The following is a 19,766-nucleotide window of genomic DNA, read 5'->3' on the forward strand; positions in this document are numbered from 1 at the left end:
ACGGTAGTAGATTCGCCAACTTTAAGTACATTTAAGTCGTCATTGGATAAGCATATGGACGTACATGGAATAGTGTAGGTTAGATGGGCTTGAGATCGGTATGACAGGTCGGCACAACATCGAGGGCCGTATGGCCTGTACTGTGCTGTAATGTTCTATGTTCTATGTACAGCACCACCTTATTTTTAATTGTTTGTAATTATCTCTCTGCTTCACTTAATCGGATTATAGGTCATCCTTTTGCCGGTTATTCAGCTGTTGACACTTTACTCACACCTTCTGATACTTTTGATCACCTGCAGAGACTTGTCATCTGACACTCCACTTACCAGTTGTATGAATTCTGCCTATAAACTCTGGGTCCATGTGCTCTGCTCTCTCACTGCACCTGGTGAATGATTTCAAATAAACGTGTTGGACTATAACTTGGTATCATGCGCCTTCTGACTTTTACCACTCCAGGAAGATCAGTTCAGCCCACCTGCCTGCCTTCCAACTCACCATGCTACATGGGGCATCCAGCCTGAGCAGAATCTTCCAGCAACATCACTGGGATGAAGGAATTAAAACGACGGGAAGTCACATCTGCCTAATGCAGGTTTTGAATTACCAAGGAGAGAGTGGTACTTGCTAAACAGGCTCAAAGCAAGCTTGGGACCCTGTGCAATCAAACTTCTGCTGCACAGAAACAAGAAAATCTGTAAGGATACAGATCAGTCAGTTTAACTTCAGTGGTGGTGGCGACTCTAGAAACAATTATTCGGGAAACAAGTAGTAGACACATGGAAAATGGTGGGTTGAATAGGAAGAGTTATAATAGGAAAATAGGAGCAGTAGTAATCCATTCGGCCCTTTGAGCCTGCTCCTTCATTCAATGTGATTATACAACTCAGTATCATGTTCCTGCTTTCTCCCTATACCCTTTATTCCCTTGAGAACTATAATTTAGATATATGGAAGATCCACTTCAAGAGCAAACTATAATGTAAATGGAAAAGCCCTGGGGAAAATAGATGCACAGAGAGATCTGGGTGTTCAGGTCCATTGCACCCTGAAGGTGGCAACATAGGGTGATAGAGTGGTCAAGAAAGCATATGGCATGCTTTCATTCATCAGACAGGGCACTGAGTACAAGAGTCAGCAGGTCATGTTACAGTTGTATAGGACTTTGGTTCAACCACATTTGGAATACTGTGTACTGTTCTGGTCGCCATATTACCAAAAGGACGTGGATCCTTTGGAGAGGGTGCAGAGGAGATTCGCCAGGATGTTACCTGGTATGGAGGGCGCTAGCTAGCTATGAAGAGAGGTTGAATAGATTAGGATTATTTAAATTAGAAAAAAGGAGGTTGAGGGGGTCCTGATTGAGGTCTACAAAATCATGAGAGGTATAGACAGCGTGGATAGCAAGAAGCTTTTTCCCAGAGTGAGGGACTCAATTACTAGGGGTCACAATTTCATGGTGAGAGGGGAAAAGCTTAAGGGAGATATGCGTGGAGAGTTCTTTACACAGAGGGTGGTGGGTGCCTGAAATGCGTTGCCAGCTGAGGTGGTAGAGATGGGCATGATAACGTCATTTAAGATGTATCTTGACAGATACATGAATGGGCAGGGAGCAGAGGGAAACAGATCCTTGGAAAATAGGCGACAGGTTTAGATAGAGGATCTGGATCGGCACAGGTTTGGAGGGACGAAGGACCTGTTCCTGTGCCGTAATTTTCTTTGTTCTTGGTTCTTAACTCCTTTTTGAAAACATTTAATGTTTTAGCTTTACCCGCTTTCTGTGGCAGAGAATCCCACAGGTTCACCACTCTCTGCTTCTGGAACTTGAGTTTCAGTACAAAGTTAGTGCACACTTTCCATGGAAAGACACAAACAATGCTGCACGTTGCTGAGGAGTGCATCCTCTACAGATAGAATGGCATACAGATCATGATACGCTTAGCAAAAGAGAAGGCCATTGCTGGCCTTTAGGAATATGCATTCATAGAATAAATTGCAGCCTTGAGCTGACTGGTTTACTCTCCAACAGTTGCTAAGGGGAGGGATGGAGCTGGTAGTCAGGGAACAAAGTATGGACTGGGGGCTGGTAACAATGACTTCTAACAGTTGGAGGACAGTTGGGCTGATGCAGTACTGCAAGCTGGATAAGTAGCAGTCAGCTAACTTAGTAACAATGGAGACTATGTTGCCAAGGGTCGGCTGAGAAAAGAATGGGTGAGTGATTCTCAAGGGATACCAAACTTATCGGTATGAGAGCAGGAAAACAAACAATTGCAAGTGATTCTTTGGTTCCCTTTAGCTGGTACAGAACAGAACCGTGTGAGAACAGTCCTACCCAGCTGGGCTGCAGTAGAAAAGGAGGACCGCACAATCAAGTGTATAATTTCAGGCAGTCACACAGGATGACATATGATATTCAACTGCTTGTTTTACCATGCATGGATGCAGTGTTAGCTAAATGTTTGCATCAATGTGCAGATTAGGTAAAAAACGGAAATTAGACATTCAGTCCAGGGTCAGCCCATGTCGGGGTATACCCTCTATGCCAGTAAGTTATTCTGATCATGTCTTTTGGAGAACAAAGCCACCATCCTTACCCGGTCTGGCCTACATATGACTCTAACCCAACGTGGTTGACTCCAAACTGCCCTCTGGGCAATTAGGAATGAGCAATAAATGCTGCCTAGCCAGCAACACCCTCATGCCATGAATGAATAAAGAAAAAATATACCCTCAATGTCCCTGTGGCACCTCAACATCTTTTCATTCATCCACCGGTTCACGTTAACCTTAAACACTGTGATAGTTGATGTCTCTGTGTGGAAGTGAACCCCGAAATCTCGCAGCTTATGTGCACAGAGGTTTCTCAAGCTTGCCGCTGGTGATTCCTTACATTTAACGGTGAAGGGTTTGATGGGTGGGCCTCTGCCAATAATGTGGGGTATGGCACCAATAGATAAGCACAACTTGTCTCTGCTGCTGCCTGACCTATCTGTAGCAGTGCCACTGCTTCACTTCCTCTTCCTCTATGAACAAGGTAGGAAGGGGATCACCTTTGGAAAACCTGGTGTCCCAACATGATGGATGTATTAAAATAATATACTCAACATTCCTTGTACCTGACTACTGGGCCTTGCATCTGGTTGTCCTTCTGAGGTCCTAAAATCTTGAAGTACAGTGGAATGCCTTTAACAGACAGTTGCATGGGTACATAGTTAGGCTCCAGATCACCAACCTAACAGAATAATGGATGTCAATGGTACATTACAGATACATTGGATATAAATGCAAAATATACAGTATAACAGTGCATCTCTATGGTCTCATGAACAAAACTGAATTATTAATTAATAATAGAAAGTATACTGAAAATAGATAATAAAATGTGAGGCTGGATGAACACAGCAGGCCCAGCAGCATCTCAGGAGCACAAATGCTGACGTTTCAGGCCAAGACCCGTTTTCACCATGGACGTCCAGTCCCTATACACCTGTATTGCGCATGCAGATGGCCTCCAGGCCTCCGCTTCTTCCTGTCCCGCAGGCCTGACCAGTCCCCCTCCACCGACACCCTCATCCGCCTAGCCGAACTCGTCCTCACCCTCAACAACTTCTCTTTCGATTCCTCCCACTTCCTACAGACAAAGGGGGTGGCCATGGGTACCCGCATGGGCCCCAGCTATGCCTGCCTCTTTGTAGGTTACGTGGAACAGTCCCTCTTCCGCACCTACACAGGCCCCAAACCCCACCTCTTCCTCCATTACATTGATGACTGTATCGGCGCCGCCTCTTGCTCCCCAGAGGAGCTCGAACAGTTCATCCACTTCACCAACACCTTCCACCCCAACCTTCAGTTCACCTGGGCCATCTCCAGCACATCCCTCACCTTCCTGGACCTCTCAGTCTCCATCTCAGGCAACCAGCTTGTAACTGATGTCCATTTCAAGCCCACCAACTCCCACAGCTACCTAGAATACACCTCCACCCACCCACCCTCCTGTAAAAATTCCATCCCCTATTCCCAATTCCTCGGCCTCCGTCGCATCTGCTCCCAGGATGAGGCATTCCACTCCTGCACATCCCAGATGTCAAAGTTCTTCAAGGACCGCAACTTTGCCCCCACAGTGGTCAAGAACGCCCTTGACCGCGTCTCCCGCATTTCCTGCAACACATCCCTCACACCCCATCCCCGCCACAACCGCCCCAAGAGGATCCCCCTCATTCTCACACACCACCCCACCAACCTCTGGATACAACACATCATCCTCCAACACTTCCGCCATCTACAATCTTACCCCACCACCCAAGACATTTTTCCATCCCCAACCTTGTCTGCTTTCCGGAGGGACCACTCTCTCCATGGCTCCCTTGTTCGCTCCACACTGCCCTCCAACCCCACCACACCCGGCACCTTCCCCTGCAACCGCAGGAAATGCTACACTTGCCCCCACACCTCCTACCTCACCCCTATCCCAGGCCCCAAGATGACTTTCCACATTAAGCAGAGGTTCACCTGCACATCTGCCAATGTGGTATACTGCATCCACTGTACCCAGTGTGGCTTCCTCTACATTGGGGAAACCAAGCGGAGGCTTGGGGACCGCTTTGCAGAACACCTCCACTCAGTTCGCAATAAACAACTGCACCTCCCAGTCGCAAACCATTTCCACTCCCCCTACCATTCTTTAGATGACATGTCCATCATGGGCTTCCTGCAGTGCCACAATGATGCCACCCGAAGGTTGCAGGAACAGCAACTCATATTCCGCTTGGGAACCCTGCAGCCCAATGGTATCAATGTGGACTTCACCAGCTTCAAAATCTCCCCTTCCCCCACCGCATCCCAAAACCAGCCCAGTTCGTCTCCTCCCCCCACTGCACCACACAACCAGCCCAGCTCTTCCCCTCCACCCACTGCATCCCAAAACCAGTCCAGCCTGTCTCTGCCTCCCTAACCTGTTCTTCCTCTCACCCATGCCTTCCTCCCACCCCAAGCCGCACCTCCATCTCCTACCTACTAACCTCATCCCACCTCCTTGACCTGTCCGTCTTCCCTGGACTGACCTATCCCCTCCCTACCTATACCCTCCTCTCCATCTATCTTCTTTTCTCTCCATCTTCGGTCCACCTCCCCCCTCTCCCTATTTATTCCAGAACCCTCATCCCATCCCCATCTCTGATGAAGGGTCTAGGCCAAAAAAATCTCTCTGATGAAGGGTCCAGGCCCGAAACGTCAGCTTTTGTGCTCCTGAGATGCTACTGGTCCTGCTGTGTTCATCCAGCCTCACATTTTATTATCTTGGATTCTCCATCTGCAGTTCCCATTATCACTGAAAATAGATAATATTAGTGCTGACACTCCAGTGCAGTACTGAGGGAACACTGAACTGTCAGACAGGTTATCTTTCCAATGAGACCCAATCTGCCTACTTGAGTTTATGTAAAACATCTTATTGAGGCTATTTTAAGGTGAGCAGAGGAGTTACCCCAGTGTCTTTGCCAAAACTTATCCTTCAAACAACATCAGTAAAACAAATTATGTGGTCATTAAAACAGCAGCTTATTTTAATTGACCATAAAACACTCCATAAGAGATGACTGCCAGTGTAAATGTATGTGTCTTTTCCTTCTTCATTCACAGACTGCTTCTGGGAAATAGACATGAAGGAACATGCTCAAATTGGACCTCAATTCCACACATAGTCAAATAGCTTCTGGCATACAGTGAATAGAAAGCAACCAGTTCCTGGGAAACTGCAACTCAGCCCAGATCTTTGAGAAAGAAGGAAAATAAATTGGAAAGGAAAAGGCTGTAGGCTCTTGAAAAGGTCGACAGAGGTCAGACCCACTGTTTCTACCTTCTCCTACCCCACAGAACTCCTCTCATCCTACTCTGACTGAATTTGTTTCTCAGCTTGTCCAGTCCCTTCCCGCTTATATCTGCAGTTGTTCTGACACTTTAGCTCAGTTTCAGAATTCCAGTTTGCAGGCTTCAGCCACCCCTTGCACATCCATTCTTCTTCGGGATGGTCTCAGGGATCTCCGTTACTTCCTGGAAAAAAGACCTGAACTGTCCCCCTCCACCAGTACCTTCATCCCCCTGCCTGACCTCATCCATCCCGTGAACAACTTCTCCTTTAACTCCTCCCACTTTCTTCAGATCAAAGGTGTGGCCGTGGATAACTGCATGTGCCCCAGTTACGCCTGTCTGTTTATGGGGTATATGGACCATTCCTTGTTTCAGTCCTACTCCAAACCCCACCCATAACTCTTTCTCCAATGCATTGATGACATCATTGGTGCTGCTTCCCTTTCACATTTAGGATTAGGGAATTTTATCAATTTCACTTCCGACTTACACTGCACTCTCACCTTCACCTGGTCCATCACTAACACATCCCTTCCCTTCCTCGACATTATTTCTATTTCTGGGCATAGGCTAACCACCAATATCCACTACAAACCTATTGACTTCCACAGTTATCTTGACAATATATCCTCACACCCTGCTTCCTGTAAAGACTTTATTCCATTCCTTCAGTTTCTGTCCCCATTGCATCTGTTCCAATGACACTAACTTCTACACAGCAGTCTCCAAAGTGTCCATTTTCCGTAAGACCATAAGACATAGGAGTAGAAGTAAGGCCATTTGGCCCATCAAGTCCACTCCGCCATTTAAATCATGGCTGATGGGCATTTCAACACCACTTCCCTGCACTCTTCCCGTAGCCCTTGATTCCTTTTGAGATCAAGAATTTGTCGATCTCTGCCTTGAAGGCATCCAATGTCCCGGCCTCCACTGCACTCTGCGGCAATGAATTCCACAAGCCCACCACTCCCTGGCTGAAGAAATGTCGTCTCATTTCAGTTTTAAATTTACCCCCTCTAATTTTAAGGTTGCGCCCACGGGTCCTAGTCTCCCCACCTAACGGAAACAACTTCCTAGCGTCCACCCCTTCTAAATCATACATTATCTTGTTAGTTTCTATTAGATCTCCCCTCAACCTTCTGAACTCGAATGAGTACAGTCCCAGGATCCTTAGCCGTTCATCATACACTAAACCTACCATTCCAGGGATCATCCGTGTGAATCTCCGCTGGACACGCTCCAGGGCTAGTATGTCCTTCCTGAGGTGTGGGGCCCAAAATTGGACACAGTATTCTAAATGGGGCCTAACTAGAGACTTATAAAGCCTCAGAAGCACATCGCTGCTTTTATATTCCAACCCTCTTGAGATAAACAACAACATTACATTTGCTTACTTAATTACAGACTCTATCTGCAGTTAACTTTGAGAGAATCCTGGACCAACACTCCCAGATCCCTTTGCACTTCTGATTTGCGAATTTTCTCACCGTTTAGAAAATAGTCCATGCCTGTATTCTTTTTTCCAAAGTGTAAAACCTCACATTTACTCACATTGAATTTCATCAGCCATTTCCTGGACAATTCTCCTAAACTGTCTAAATCTTTCTGCATCCCCTCTTCCTCAGCACTACCTGCCTGTCCACCTATCTTCGTATCATCGGCAAACTTTGCCAGAATGCCCCCAGTCCCTTCATCCAAATCATTAATATATAAGGTGAACAGCTGTGGCCCCAACACTGAACCCTGTGAGACACCACTCGTCACCCGTTGCCATTCCGAGAAAGAGCCTTTTATCCCAACTGTCTGCCTTCTGTCAGACAGCCAATCCTCAATCCAAGCCAGTAGCTCACCTCGAACACCATGGGCCCTCACCTTGCTCAGCAGCCTCCCGTGAGGCACTGTATCAAAGGCCTTTTGGGAGTCTAGATAGATAACATCTACTGGGATTCCCTGGTCTAACATACTTGTTACCTCTTCAAAGAATTCTAACAGGTTTGTCAGGCACGACCTCCCCTTACTAAAACCATGCTGACTTGTTTTAATCTGACCCTGCACTTCCAGGAATTTAGAAATCTCATCCTTGACAATGAATTCTAGAATTTTACCAACTACCGAGGTTAGGCTAATCAGCCTATAATTTTCCATCTTTTGCCTTGATCCTTTCTTAAACAAGGGAGTTACAACAGCAATTTTCCAATCATCTGGGACTTTTCCCTGGCTCCAGTGACTTTTGAAAGATCACGACCAAAGCCTCTGCTATTTCCTCAGCCACCTCCCTCACAACTCTAGGACGTAGCCCATCGGGGCCAGGAGATTTATCAGTTTTTAGACCTTTTAGCCTTTCTAGCACTTTCTCTTTTGTAATGCCTACTGTACTCAACTCTGCCCCCTGGCTCTCCCTAACTGTTGGCATACTACTCATGTCTTCCACTGTGAAGACTGACGCAAAGTACTCATTAAGTTCTTCATTTTCTTCATTAATTTTCTGCCTCGACCAAGGATTCCCCACCACAGTGGTTGAGAGAACTCAGTTCTGAAGAAGGGCCCTGGCCCAAAACATGACTTTCCTGTTCCTCTGATGCTGCCTGACCTGCTGTGTTCCTCCAGCTCCACACTGTGTTGTCAGTCTCTCATGGTCCCCATTAGCAGCTATTGATTCCCTCAGACTGATCTTTTAACCATTCCTTTGTCTGTCCAACTGTTGTTTTCTCTCTCTCTGGGCTTCATCTCCACCTATCATTTACTCCTTGCCCTCTGCCCATCTTCAGTATAAATACCAATCAGTTCTGAACAGGAGTCACTGGACCCTAAACATTAACTCTGCTTTCTCTCTACAGATGCTGCCAGACCTGCTGAGTTTTCCCAGCTATTCTGTCTTTGTTTCTGATTTCCAACACCAGCAGTTATTTGGCTTTCTTGAAAAGATCCCACTTTCTTAAAAGGATTACGATTCCTTTTAAAGTGGCATTCTCCGAATGGTTATCCTCATGTGTATTACTGGCTGAGAGTGATACGAGGGTTATACTCACTAATTGCACCTGTAAGGCACCTGCATGAATGTCATCACATGCTGGTCCTTAAAAACATGACTGACAGACAACACTTGCCATCAGGAAAGATAAAACAGGAGGAGGGGTCTCTTTTGCCTTCGAAATGTGAAGGGTGAGGAGTGATCAGTTAAAGATACAGAAGGAGGTTTCTCTTTTGTTTGAATCCAAAAAATGACATCTGTATTATAATCATTTTCAGAAAGAGGGATTTTTATCACAAAAGCCAAATAACTGCAGATGCTGGAAATCAGAAACAAAAATGGAAATTGCAGGTCTGGCAGCATCTGTGGAGAGAAAGCAGAGTTAACATTTAGGATCCAGTAACCTTTCTTCCAAACTGATGGCAGCGGCAGACTCGTGTTTGGGCTGGTGTGGTACTCGGCGTCAGTGGCATCTGCATTGGCAAGGTCCAGTGAGGGCCTTGGTGGAGGTGAGATGGCATCAAAGAGTAGAGATTTTCGTACCAGTAGCAGTGCCACAGCAAAGGGACTTGTGCCAGGCCACCAGGCCGATGGCATAGCCCTTAACGAAAAGGATTGTAGAGTTGAACACTTTTTCTTGATTTATTTATTCATCTGACTTTATTTTTGTACTGTAAGATGGCGCCAAACAGTGCCAACACCATACCACACTTTTCACTGTATTTTGTGACAACAAACAAATCAAATCAATAAATCAGATCAAAACTAGGGTTGTCAATACAAGTTTAAGGTAGTCACAAATAAGCCCTAAGAAGGAATTCAGGAGAAATTCCTATACTCAGAGCACAGGTAGAATGTGGAAAACATGATCGCAAAGAGTGACTGAAGTGAAATGCGTTGAAGTACTTTAAGGAGAAGTTTGATAAGTAGACTGGGGAGAAAGGAATAGAAGGATATGCCAGAAAGGGTCAGAAATGAAGAAGGGTTCAGACCCAAGATTTTGACTTTCCTGCTCCTTGGTTGCCCTCTGACCTGCTGTGTTTTTCCAGCTCCATATTGTTTGACATAAACAGAAGCCTTGTCAGGTTGGGTCAAATGGGTTGTTTCTGCGTTGTAGATTCTATCTAGAGAACAATGAAAAAAATACAAACTCTGCAAATCAGATAATCACTGTAGTCTCCCCACATATTGGCAAAGGCTGTGATTTCAATGGTCAGCTGCTGGTATGGCTCCAGGGGTCCCGTCTTTGGTTGGACAACAAACGCTGCCCCCTTCCTGTGACACAGCAGTATGTCCTCAAATTCTGTAAGAGGGGAGACAGAGGAGGAGAAGGAAAAGTGACAAGATCTTAAAGGAGTGCGCAGCAAATGTTTCCACAATTGAGAATCAGTCCAGTACTTTAACACATAATTTGGACTGGCACTCTCAGTATGGAGCTGAGGAATTGCGCACCGTTGGAGGTGCTGTCCTTCAGTTACGACTTTAAACTCAGGTTCAATGATGTTGAAATCAGGCAATGTGGACAATTCCAATGTGCTATTTTGAGCAAGGAAAGGTTGAAAAATCTCACATAGTAAGATGGTATTTTCAACAGGACAGACACCTTCTGTACTATACTGAAGGATCGGCCAAATGCTTTGTGTGGCATTTGACCAACAACCCTCTGATTCTGACATGAACCAGCACCAAGCTGGAAGACAACTGAAGCCAGAGCATCTGTGTTGCAGTGACACAGTCACCAGGATGAAAGGCCCCAGGCCATTGCTAAAGCTGGCTCCTCCTTTACGTCAGCTTAACTGGGTGTGATCATCTTCATTCTCAAATTTGAAGAAGGAATCTGTGAGCACTCCTATTTTGAGGTGAATTCACAAAATCATTTCTGCCTGAGTGGGCCTCCTGCCTTGGGAACCCTAACACCACCTCAAGAAGGACAATGAATCCATTGACGGAAGGTGCCCTAACATATGAATGAACCCAGGACTGCCAACGCATCAAAAAGTCAGACTCCCATTGTCCACTAGATAATCCAGCCCAAAGGGTTTAATCTTTATTTTCTTCTAAACAGCACTGCAGAATTGTTCTACATTCTCCAGGCAGGAAAGCCAGGACCCCTGTTTAATATTACTTAAAGATGGCATTTCTAATAGTGCAATGCTACCTTACTGCCAGCCTAAGTTACATGCTCAACGTCATTGTGTCAGCCTAACTAAACCTAAATTACTCTCAACACTGGAAAAGGATGTTGTAGGGTTAAATCCTACATAAGCTGCATTAATACTTCGGCATAGAATTGGAGGGGTATTGCTTCACAGAAAGCACTTGTTGGAGGTCAAGTATGCCTGTGGGCATTAAAGATTCCAGCAGCACTGTTTCAAGAACAGGAAGTTCTCTGGGTGATCGATACATACACTCACTGAAAAACAAAACTGGAAGTAATGCCAACCACCCCAGCAAACCGAGGGCATATATAGAACACAGAACATAGAACATTACAGCACAGTACAGGCCCTTCGGCCCTCGATGTTGTGCCGACCTGTCATACCGATCTCAAGCCCATCTAACCTACACTATTCCATGTACGTCCATATGCTTATCCAATGACGATTTAAATGTACCTAAAGTTGACGAATCCACTACCGTTGCAGGCAAAGTGTTCCATTCCCTTACTACTCTCTGAGTAAAGAAACTACCTCTGACATCTGTCCTATACCTTTCACCCCCTCAATTTAAAGCTATGCCCTCTCGTGCTCGCCGTCACCATTCTAGGAAAAAGGCTCTCCCTACCCACCCTATCTAACCCTCTGATTATTTTATATGTTTCAATAATAAGCAGGACAGAACACCAACGCTTCACCAGAGGCACACGGACGATGTTACTTAGCAGGGTGACAAAACATCTGCAAATACACTGTCTCAGCAAGCAAGTCTACAACTAGGTGACCTGGTGAATTTCTTCCACCAATAACCACCAAGAACAGAACAATGGTGAACATAATTTATGTTAAATCATGAAGAAGCAGGAGGCCACTAAGCTAATTTACCTGCATTGGCTCTCTGTCAAAACTATTGGTTAGTCTCAGAATCTGTCAAAAGAGTCATGGCCCTTCAAAACAATGTCAAGTATCTGTAAGGGACAATTATGGCGCAGGGGTAGTATGCTGCCTGGTATAATAAGCCAGAAGGTCTAGGTTCAAGGTTCACTTCCAACACAGCTATGTCTGAAAGAGCTGGTTAAAACATATTTTATAGACGGTCAAATTTTAATTTTATTCATTTAGGAATATGTGCTAGAATCATTGAAATTTTATGGAAGCAGGCCATTTGGCCCAGCAAGTCCACACTAACCCTCTGAAGAGCATCCCCCCTATCTTATCTCTGTAACGCCACATTTACCCACCCTACCATGCACATCCCTGGACACTCTGGACAACTCAGCATGGCCAATCCACCTGACTTGCACATTATTGGACTGGTATCCAGAGGAAACCTACGCGGACATGGAGAGAATATCTGCACCATCGCTTGAGGGTGGAATTGAACTCAAGTTCCTGGCACTGTGAGGCAGCAGTGCTACCCATGGAGCCACTGTGCTACTCTAAGAAACCATCTCAAAAATATTGCATGAACTGCTCACCCAGAGTATGACTGCTAATCTGATTTGTTTCAGTTTATTGGTAGATTAGTCACCCATAATTGTGACCTCCCTTTCTCAAAAGCACCCAATACTACTTCTTGTATACTATGACCTACATTGTACCAACATACAAACCCAGTACTACATACTGGTAAGGACGGCAAATGCCACAAGATACCAGGAGTGATGATTTGGGAAATACCACAGAAAGTACAATATTTGCCATTCTTTCATTGTCACTGAACACAATCCTGGAACTCCTACCCCATACCACTTGGACTGCAGCAGCTATTCAGGAAAGCAGCTCAGCACCACCCTCTCATAAGCAATTAGACATGCAGAATAAGTGCTGGACTGATGCTCACATCCAATGAACAACCTAAAATCATGCAGAAAGACTCAGGTAAAGCAGATCTATCAGGTGGACAATCTGTGGGATTTGCCGGCAAGGCCAGTATTTATTAACCACCCCTGGCTCCCCATGAAAAGAGCTGCCTTCTCAAACTGTTGTAGCCCATATTTCAGAGATTGAGACATAGGCTTTATCCTGAGTTTTCTGCAGGTCAGCAATATTGCGATACAGTTTAATTGGCCCATTTGCTGCAATGATCTTATGGTTTGAGTTCTTACCACGCTGTAGTTGATTCTGTGACTTGCTTGGACCTTCTGTAAGGTTCACTGTTCTTTTAAGGAGTGGTGTTCTGGACCTTAAATACATGAAAAGAATCCAGAATTATCCTTTCAATATACTGCCGAGAATGCACAATTGTTGGGAATCACAGGAGTGTTGATAGTAAATGGGAATGTTTTGATCCCCTGTTCTGCCTCCTTATATGGTTCAGTGTTAAATTCTGATTGATAATTGCTCTATGAAGGAGAGGTTTTAAGAAATAGATAAATGCAAGTTGCAGATGTTAAATATAACTGAATTAGGAGATGTTATTGGAGAAATGATTTTGACACAGAATAACAGAATGTGCCAATTTAGCAGCTAATGGGATGAGTGCTAAGGGTGAGGAACTATAGGCTGGATTCATAATAAGCTGGAGTTATGAAAAGGGAGTGTTGCAGGAGACAAAATAGAGGAATTGTAGAGCTGAGGAAATTACAGAGATAGGAAGCAGTGTGGTCAACGAATATGCAATATTGGAGGACCAACTGCCAATGTAACAGAACATTAAGGAGAGAGTGCAAAACATGTATCCTGAACAGAGGCTCGATAAGCAAAGAGAGTGGGAAGACAGAATCATAGAATACTTATTGCACAGAAAGAGGCCATTCAGTCCATTATGTTCATGCTGGCTATGTGCAAGTGTAATCCATCTAGTCTTTTCCTTTTAGCACTACCGCCCCCCCAACCTCCTTAAATTGGTGTCCTCTGATTCTCAATCTTTTCACCATTGTAACAGTTTCTCCCAATCTAATAGACACCTTCATGGTGTGAATACAATCAAATTCCCTCTCAACTTTCCCTTCACCAATGCAATGAGCTTCAGCTTCTCTAATCTATTCATCCAAGTTCTTCATTCCTGGAATCATTTTCATGCATCCTCCCTAATGTCTTTTCATCTTTCCTAAAGGATAGTGCCGAGAACTGGATGCAGCTCAGTATTCAAAATTCCAATTGAGACTAAGGCATTTTATATGGGCTTGTCATTAATACTGTACCTTTGTTCTCAATTTCCCAACTTATAATATCCAGATCCTGCATGTTTTAATAACTGGCCTTTCAACCTATCCTGCCAACTTTAATGATTCGTGCACCTTCAGATCCCTCTGTTTCTGCACCTCCTATAGAATTGTACTTTTCATTTTACTTGTTATTCCTACCAAAATGAACCACTTTACACTTCTCTGCATTACGTTTAATCTGTCCCAGCCAAGTCCCACTCGTGATCAACCAAGAAATCAATAGTTAGTTTCACTCACGGACGACAAAAGCAGAGGCAAGGATTTCATAGTTGTTAAACCAGGGAAGGGGCAGAAACAGGCCGTGGAAGTAGAAATTCTTTGGCATGGAGGAGTAATAGGGTCAGAAGCAAAGCTTCGAGTCAAATATAATGTTGAATTTGCAAAGTGTAGTCTATTACACTTCGCCTGATGAAGGAATAGCGTGCCAAAAGCTTGTAATTTCAAATAATTAGTTTATGACCGATATGAAGTGAGATAGAGCCAGAAAAGAGGGTGTTGAGTTTATGTAGGAATGAAGAGGCCAGCATAGCTCCGTTCAATATTGAGCTGGAGTAATTTTCAGCTCACGCAATATTAAATATTGTAAAGCAGTATGACACAGTAGAGACAGCAGGGGGGACAAGCTACAACAGGGCATAAGTTGTATCTGGGGAGAATATTGTATATGTCAGGAGGCAAATGAGGAAGGGTTTGATCTTTGTGATGTTCCTGAAGTGATATTGCATGGATGAGAATTAGAGTTGTGAACAGAAATGATTCAGCTCTGTTTGAGCAGCTAAGGTATGCATCAAAGAACTTTATCTCCACCTGCCCCTGAGGTAGACAACAAAGACTAGACACTGGAAGTAGGTGGGTCTGGTGGCCTCTGTGCAAGGCAACCAGCAGGTCAAGAAGAGAAACGTGGGATAGAAAATGCTAGATAAAAAAGTGCGGAGCTGGATGAACACAGCAGGCCAAGCAGCATCTTAGAAAACGCCATTCTTGATTTTGTTTAGGATCCTTTCAGTATGGTGGGACAGCTGGGAACAAACTTGAAATGCTGTTTCTGGGTCTCAGAGATGACATTAGAGGAAAGGGAAATTGGTGATAATTGCAAGAAATGAGGGGTTGAGGCTGAGGTTTTATTTTTAAAGAGGAGAGGATTTGCATCTATGCATTTGAAAAGGCTCAGACCCTGAAGTAAGGGGGCATTTATAATGTCAGCTTGAATGGGAGTCAGGTGGAAAGCTTGCTGTTCAAGAAGTTAGTGGGAATGGAACAATATCTCAAAATTGATGTTAACTTCTCATGCTTGTTTCTATCAATCCAGGGAAATAGTTCTAGAGGAAACCAACGCAAACAAAAATCAATATTCATCAATCGCCTATGTGTTACAACATTCAGGTGTCAGTTCAGGCGGCTGGATCGTTGGTTTAGCATGCAGAGAGACAGTTCTCGCTACCATAGAGATCCTCAACTCTCAGCCTCACCCTGATCTGAGGTGTGGAGACTCTTAGGTTAAGCTCAGCACCAGTCATCTCTCTTCAGTGAGAAAGTAGCCCTGTGGCGCTCTGGACTGGGGTGACTTTATCGTAGAACACTGAAATAATGAAAATAGGGGGTGCACAAGATGCCAGAAGCACAGATATTTCAGAAGACTACAGCAGGTTAAATGTAAGAGATTTAGCGTAGACAGCACAGAAGCTACTCTTTTTACAGAGAGGGCTGTAACACAAGCAGAAACCATGTTAATGTTATTTTAATGTTGCTGAATGAAGCAACATACTGTCAAAGTGTTTCATTGTTGGGGGACAGCCATTTATGATTCGTTCCCCATGCCAATGCCTTGACCAGTCAGAGTTGACTTGCCTGATTTAAAATTAAATAAAAGCTTGAATGTTAGCATTTTCCTGGTGCATTCTTTATTCTGTGCATCAGCCAATCACAGTACATTTTCCTACCATTTAGCATCCTCTTTTCATGCAGTGCAAATCATTATTCCCTGTGAGATTTGATATTCTTGCCATTCTGTCCTGACGAATGCCAGATGACAAGTTTTGATAGTGTCTCTTTTTCAGCAATACTCTATAATGTCAAAATATTTCTGCTTGCGTGGAGAATAAGCATGTGCCAGCTGGTCAGTCGAAGTAGTTTTGTTGTGATTTATGAGTAATTCTATTTGATTATTTAGATATGCATAATTCTGGATGAACATTGTGAGAAAAACAAATACCTCAAACGCTGGTTTTGTGGCAATGTTACTTACTGATTACTTGACTGACTGACTGTCAGCTTGCTGACTGAGGGGGGCATTGGAGAGCAGCTGCTGAAGTACTCCACTTCCAGATTGAACTGTGCTGGAATGGCAGTGTTGTTAGTGATCAACAGCTGCCTCTTCACTGTGTCATGCACCATTATCTCACTGAAGTTCAGAAGTAGTGAGTTGCTGTGTAAAGAAGCCATAAGCGATTAGGATTGCACTGTACACAATTATAACTGTTCAAACTAAGAATAGAAAAAAGCAGCACTGAGGTTTACCTCTCGTTGCTGTCAGCAGGAAGGCTGTAAGTGACATTCAAGCCTTTTGGTTTAGCCAATATTTCTAGCAGAAGAGGTTCTTTCATTTCCTCAACCATGCATGACAGCATCAAACCACTCAGTTCACGCTGCAAGGAAGGATCACATTACTCAAAGACAGCATCATTGGTAGTTGATTGCAACAAGCTAAAGACATAAACCAGAATATTCACAATTGCTTTGAAATCTAATGATACATCCCTTTAAAACCTAACAAACAAGTTTCTGTCCGTCGTGGATTTTTACAGCCTGAGGATTGCCAATGTTCCAGGATTGTCCTGGAGTCTTAGCAGAAGGATGTGGAAGCTTTGGAGAGTGTGCAGAGAAGGTTCACCGGGATCTTGCCTGGTTCTTGAAGGCACAGGCTATGAGAAAAGGTTTAAAAAGACTTCTGAGGAAGGGTCACTGGGAAATGTTAACTCTGATTTTTCCTTCACAGATGCTGCCAGACCTGCTGAGCTTCTCCAGCAATTCCATTTATTGTTAAAAATACTAGGATTGTTTTCACTGGAAAGACAATAGCTGAGAAGAGACCTGATAGAGGTCTACAAAATTATAAGAAGCATTGATAGGGTGGATAATCAGAGGTAATTAGAAGGAGGCACAGGTTCAAGGTGAAAAGGCAAAAGTTTAAGGGGAATGTACGAGGGAAGTTATTCACAGAGAGAGTGGTAGGAGCCAGGAATGCACTGCCAGAGGTGGTGGTGGAAGCAGGCACGTTGGTGACATTTAAGAGGCATCTGGATGGTTACATGAATAAGGAGGGAATAGAGAGATATGGACCGAATATGGGGAGAAGGTTTGTTTTTTAGTTTAGTCAGAACATTATGATAGGCACAGGCTTGGAGGGCTGAAGGGCCTGTAACTGTGCAATACTTCTCTTTAGTTCTTTAATCTTCAGGAGTTGACAATTAATCTCTGAGAGACACTGCAAAACACCCTGGAGAAAAGTCATAGAGGATTTGACGAATTCTTTCAACATTTAGATATAAAAATGTTGGCATTGGGGGAAGAATGTGTGTGCAGCTGACACTCACAAATCTTCCAATTGGCTAAGGAAGAATCTGTTTACCAGTGGCTGTGGGAAGGTTTGCACTATGAGAATGGACATGTCAGCCAATCAGTGTGGGAAGAATGAGACGCAGGGCAGTTACAGGAAGGAGGTTGAGAGATGTCACTCCTGGAAAACATCCTATTGGATGTGATTCATTGGGCAGCTTTCTCAAAACGGCTGTAGAAACAGGATTTCAGCATTATATTCCCCTCATAATAACACTTTAACACTGTTGATGCTGACTTGATGATGTTGTAGAGCACTCACCGTGCTATAAGCTGTTAATTCCACACACGCTGTGCTTTCTTCATTTGGCCCCAGAGTATAACTTGCTGGAGTGACAGTGACTCTACACTGATGGGCTTCATTTTCATGCAGCTTATTAACAAAGATAGGCACACATGATCAAATAATTATCAAAGTACATTTATATAATCGCAGAATCATAGAATTTTAATAATATCAAAAGCCCTTCAGTATAACGCCTGTACCGGTCATCAACCATCTGTCTGTTTTAATTCCATTTTTCAGCACTTGGCTTGTTCTAATCAAACCATTTAGAGTTGTTATTTCCCACTTCTAAAGGAGGTACAACCTGAGCCCAGGGCTCCTGTCTCAAGAGGATGGGACATATCATCAGGCTGCAAGATCTCCACTGCAGTCTTATATACTTGATAGGGAGCTATGTTTGTGGTAAAATGGGACAGAAGTCAGCTGACCCCCAGAGACTTTGTGCCACAACATTGTTAAAACTGAAGACGTCAGTAAATTTCAAAGATGTACATGGCATTGTTACAACTGGCTAGTATAATGTATTCAGATGTACCCCTATGGGACTGGCCAGTGATCATGCAATTAGCACATGTTACCACAGCTAAAAGCAAGGATGAGAATTTTGAAATCAAGATGTTGGGTGGGTGAATGGAACTGGGTGAGCGTTAGGTTACAGGTACAATGGTTTTGGATGATCTTATGTTGTACAGAACTCTCTCTTCTGAAGAATGCAGTTTTATAATTTGTCAATATTTACAGTCCGGGTAAACTATCAATTGGTTACCGCCTTCAAGGCAGAGATCGACAAATTCTTGATCTCAGAAGGGATCAAGGGCTACAGGGAGAGTGCAGGGAAGTGGAGTTGAAATGCCCATCAGCCATGATTTAAATGGCGGAGTGGACTTGATGGGCCGAATGGCCTTACTTCCACTCCTATGTCTTATGGTCTTATGGTCCTAAATAGAGATTGAGACTTTTCTGGTAGCACATTACAAATTCATGAGATAATTGTGGCCAAGGGAGGTGATTCGACACATTTTATCTTAGTTCACTCACCTAGAATAACTGCGATATCAAAAAAATAGGCTACCAGCACCTTGCAATCACCTGGTTCAGAAATAATATCACCATGTAACAATCTATCTGGCCCTACTTATAGTCACAGAGCAGGAAAGGAGAAATAGCTCCTGGAGGTCAAAGATAAATTGGTATGATATGTTGGTTAAACCAACATCTTGAAAGGAAAATGTGGTGATAACATGCATGTTAACTGCAAGTAGCGCCTGATCAGGTTTGGGTATGAGCTGCTTGAGATTCTAACACATTATAGCACCTCTCACACACATGCAAGCAATAGATGAACCAAGACTGCGCAAAATATATTCTGCATAGCGGGTGTACTTACACCACACGGAAGGCAGGATTACATCACTGAGCCAGTACTGCAATCGTTTGCCTATGTGCATGGGGATTTTCTCAGTCTTACCTCTCCCCAGGTACATTTTGCTGGCAGTAGTGTCTGGTTGAAGAGTTTCACTGTCTCCTGTGCAGGGATCCCAATGTAGACATCTTTGAAAATGACAGCAGAGGACAGCAGGCATACCTGGACTGCCTGGACTTCAGCCTTCACTGCAATGTAACTAGTATGGAAAACAGCAGTTATCAAACCTTTTATTCTGCTCTGTACGCACGTTCTAAGTGCTGTCTTTTAGGTA

The 19,766-nt window shown here is 44.1% G+C and overlaps 1 protein-coding gene across 6 annotated transcripts in view; it reads right to left on the reverse strand.

The window, feature by feature from the left end:
• dlec1 (DLEC1 cilia and flagella associated protein) overlaps nucleotides 1–19,766 on the reverse strand; it is a 181,819-nt gene that overhangs the window by 32,416 nt on the left and 129,637 nt on the right. For all 6 annotated transcript variants that reach the window (XM_059640337.1, XM_059640341.1, XM_059640334.1 and 3 more), the window contains 7 exons: nucleotides 19,538–19,691; nucleotides 18,046–18,156; nucleotides 16,686–16,813; nucleotides 16,414–16,593; nucleotides 13,107–13,183; nucleotides 9,994–10,145; nucleotides 3,123–3,238 (listed from right to left, as the gene is read on the reverse strand). In XM_059640337.1, coding sequence (XP_059496320.1) covers nucleotides 3,123–3,238; nucleotides 9,994–10,145; nucleotides 13,107–13,183; nucleotides 16,414–16,593; nucleotides 16,686–16,813; nucleotides 18,046–18,156; nucleotides 19,538–19,691 — 918 coding nt within the window. The remainder of the gene's footprint in view (nucleotides 1–3,122; nucleotides 3,239–9,993; nucleotides 10,146–13,106; nucleotides 13,184–16,413; nucleotides 16,594–16,685; nucleotides 16,814–18,045; nucleotides 18,157–19,537; nucleotides 19,692–19,766) is intronic.

This window comes from Stegostoma tigrinum, chromosome 2, assembly GCF_030684315.1.
Source record: "Stegostoma tigrinum isolate sSteTig4 chromosome 2, sSteTig4.hap1, whole genome shotgun sequence".
NCBI classification, from domain to species: domain Eukaryota; kingdom Metazoa; phylum Chordata; class Chondrichthyes; order Orectolobiformes; family Stegostomatidae; genus Stegostoma; species Stegostoma tigrinum.